The sequence below is a fragment of the Aptenodytes forsteri genome, unplaced genomic scaffold, assembly GCF_000699145.1.
Source record: "Aptenodytes forsteri isolate BGI_AS27 unplaced genomic scaffold, ASM69914v1 Scaffold549, whole genome shotgun sequence".
NCBI lineage: Eukaryota > Metazoa > Chordata > Aves > Sphenisciformes > Spheniscidae > Aptenodytes > Aptenodytes forsteri.
Window position 1 is genome coordinate 4,669 of NW_008795562.1, and position 1,708 is coordinate 6,376.

Sequence of the window (1,708 nt, forward strand, 5' to 3'; positions counted from 1 at the left end):
AATCCACCCCCCATGGTGAGACCGTTCACCCGCAACGCCCCCGTCCCAGAAGCTTCATGTCAACGAGCCCTCGGATTCATTCTGGGAGGCTTCAGGAGAATATGCCCTGTAACACCAGCCCACCGCGACCCGTAGCTTGTCCCGCGCGGCCGCCGCCACCCCGGCCACGGCCCTCTGCACCGCCGTGGAGGAGAAGTAGAAGATGAGCGGGTCAAGAGCGGCGTTGAGGCTGGTGAGGAGCAAAACGTAGACCCTCCACCCCGGGCTCCTCTTCTCCACGAAGCCCACCAGGTGCGAGATGTTGTAGGGCATGAAGCAGACCCCAAAGTTGACCATGGTGGCCACGGCCAAGCCCACGGCCCGTTGCTTCTTCTCCAGTGGGATATTTGGCCAGGCGAGGAGAGCCTGCACGAAGTTAATGTAGCAGAAGATGGTGACGGTGAAGGGCAGGAGGAAGAGGACGAGGAAGAGCTCCAGGCGCAGCGGGAGGACGAAGCTCAGCTGGTCCCCGGTGAAGTCGTCGTAGCACTTGTAGGCGGTGGTGGCGTTGGAGCCATCAGGGACGCTGGGAGGGGACGAACTGGGGATGTCGGAGGTCTGGGAGGCATCGCTGGGGCTGGAGCTGTCCTGGATGTCGGCGCTGTTGGGGGTGGCGATTTTGGAGAGGGGGCTGCTGGGCTTGGCGATCCTGGAGCCCCCGCGGGTGGAGGTGGCACCGTGGGTAGTCTCGGAGTCGCCACGGTCGGAGATCTTGAAGACCCGGGGATGGATGACGTTGGGGCTGGAGGTCTCAGAACTGCCGGGGTTGAAGTCGTCAGCGGCGGAGATCTTAGAGCTATTGCGGGTGAAGCCGTCAGCGACGGAGTATCCAGGGTTGGAGATGCTGAAGCCGTTGGAGTTGAAGCCATCAGGACCGGTGACGGTCAAGTTGTTGGGGTCAAAGCCGTCGGGGTTAGACATCTTGGGGCCATCGGAGCTGATGACCACGGCCCTGTTGGCCGCGGGCTGGTTCCTACCACCGTGATACTGGGCCACGAAGACGATGGAGCAATGGGAACAGGCCAAGAGCCAGAGGACGACGCTGGCGGCTATCGCCCACCGCGGTCTCCTCCGGTCCTTGTATTGGAGGGGGAAGACGACGCCAAGATACCGCTCGACGCTGAGGGCTGTCAGGAAGAGGCTGCTGAGATAGATGCTGGAGTAGAAGCAGAAGTTGGCCACCGGGCAGAGGAAAACCGGTAAGGGCCAGGTCATGTCAGTGGCTGCTTCAACCATCTTGAACGGGAGGAAGAGGAGGAGGAGAAGGTCGGCAGCCGTCAGGTTGAGGAGAAGGATGTCGGAGGAGGAGACGCGCCGACGGGCCTTGCCCAAGAGGGCGGCGAAGGTGAAGACGTTGGCCGGGAAGCCCACAAGGAAGGTCAGGATGTAGACAGAGAGGACCAGCATGGTTGGAGGACAACCCTGGGGAGATACGTGGACCCGTAAGAGGGTTGGAGGAGGTGGGGTGGGGTGGGGGGTGGTGGCTGTGGGTGCTGGGTGCTGGGTGGGTGGGTGCTGGGTGCTGTGGGTCCTACCCGCAGAGGAACCCACCTGGAGAGGAACCCAAATACCCCGGGAGGAACCCAGATATCTCAGGAGGCTTCTCCTGATCCAACCACCGGACCAAGAGGGGGGATTTGGAGAAGACCCAGGCGTCTGGGTGGGTGGT

The 1,708-nt window shown here is 62.4% G+C and overlaps 1 protein-coding gene across 1 annotated transcript; it reads right to left on the reverse strand.

Moving 5' to 3' along the window:
• Nucleotides 1-54: 54 nt before the first annotated feature.
• On the reverse strand, nt 55-1,446 carry LOC103901361 (free fatty acid receptor 1). Its single transcript, XM_019472836.1, has one exon. It carries the CDS (start codon nt 1,444-1,446, stop codon nt 55-57), a length of 1,392 nt encoding a protein of 463 aa, XP_019328381.1.
• Between the last annotated feature and the right edge of the window lie 262 nt (nt 1,447-1,708).

What these genes read in the sequence shown, in the direction of transcription:
- LOC103901361 (XM_019472836.1), bottom strand. Translation starts at nt 1,446, where the DNA reads ATGCTGGTCCTCTCTGTCTACATCCTGACCTTCCTTGTGGGCTTCCCG.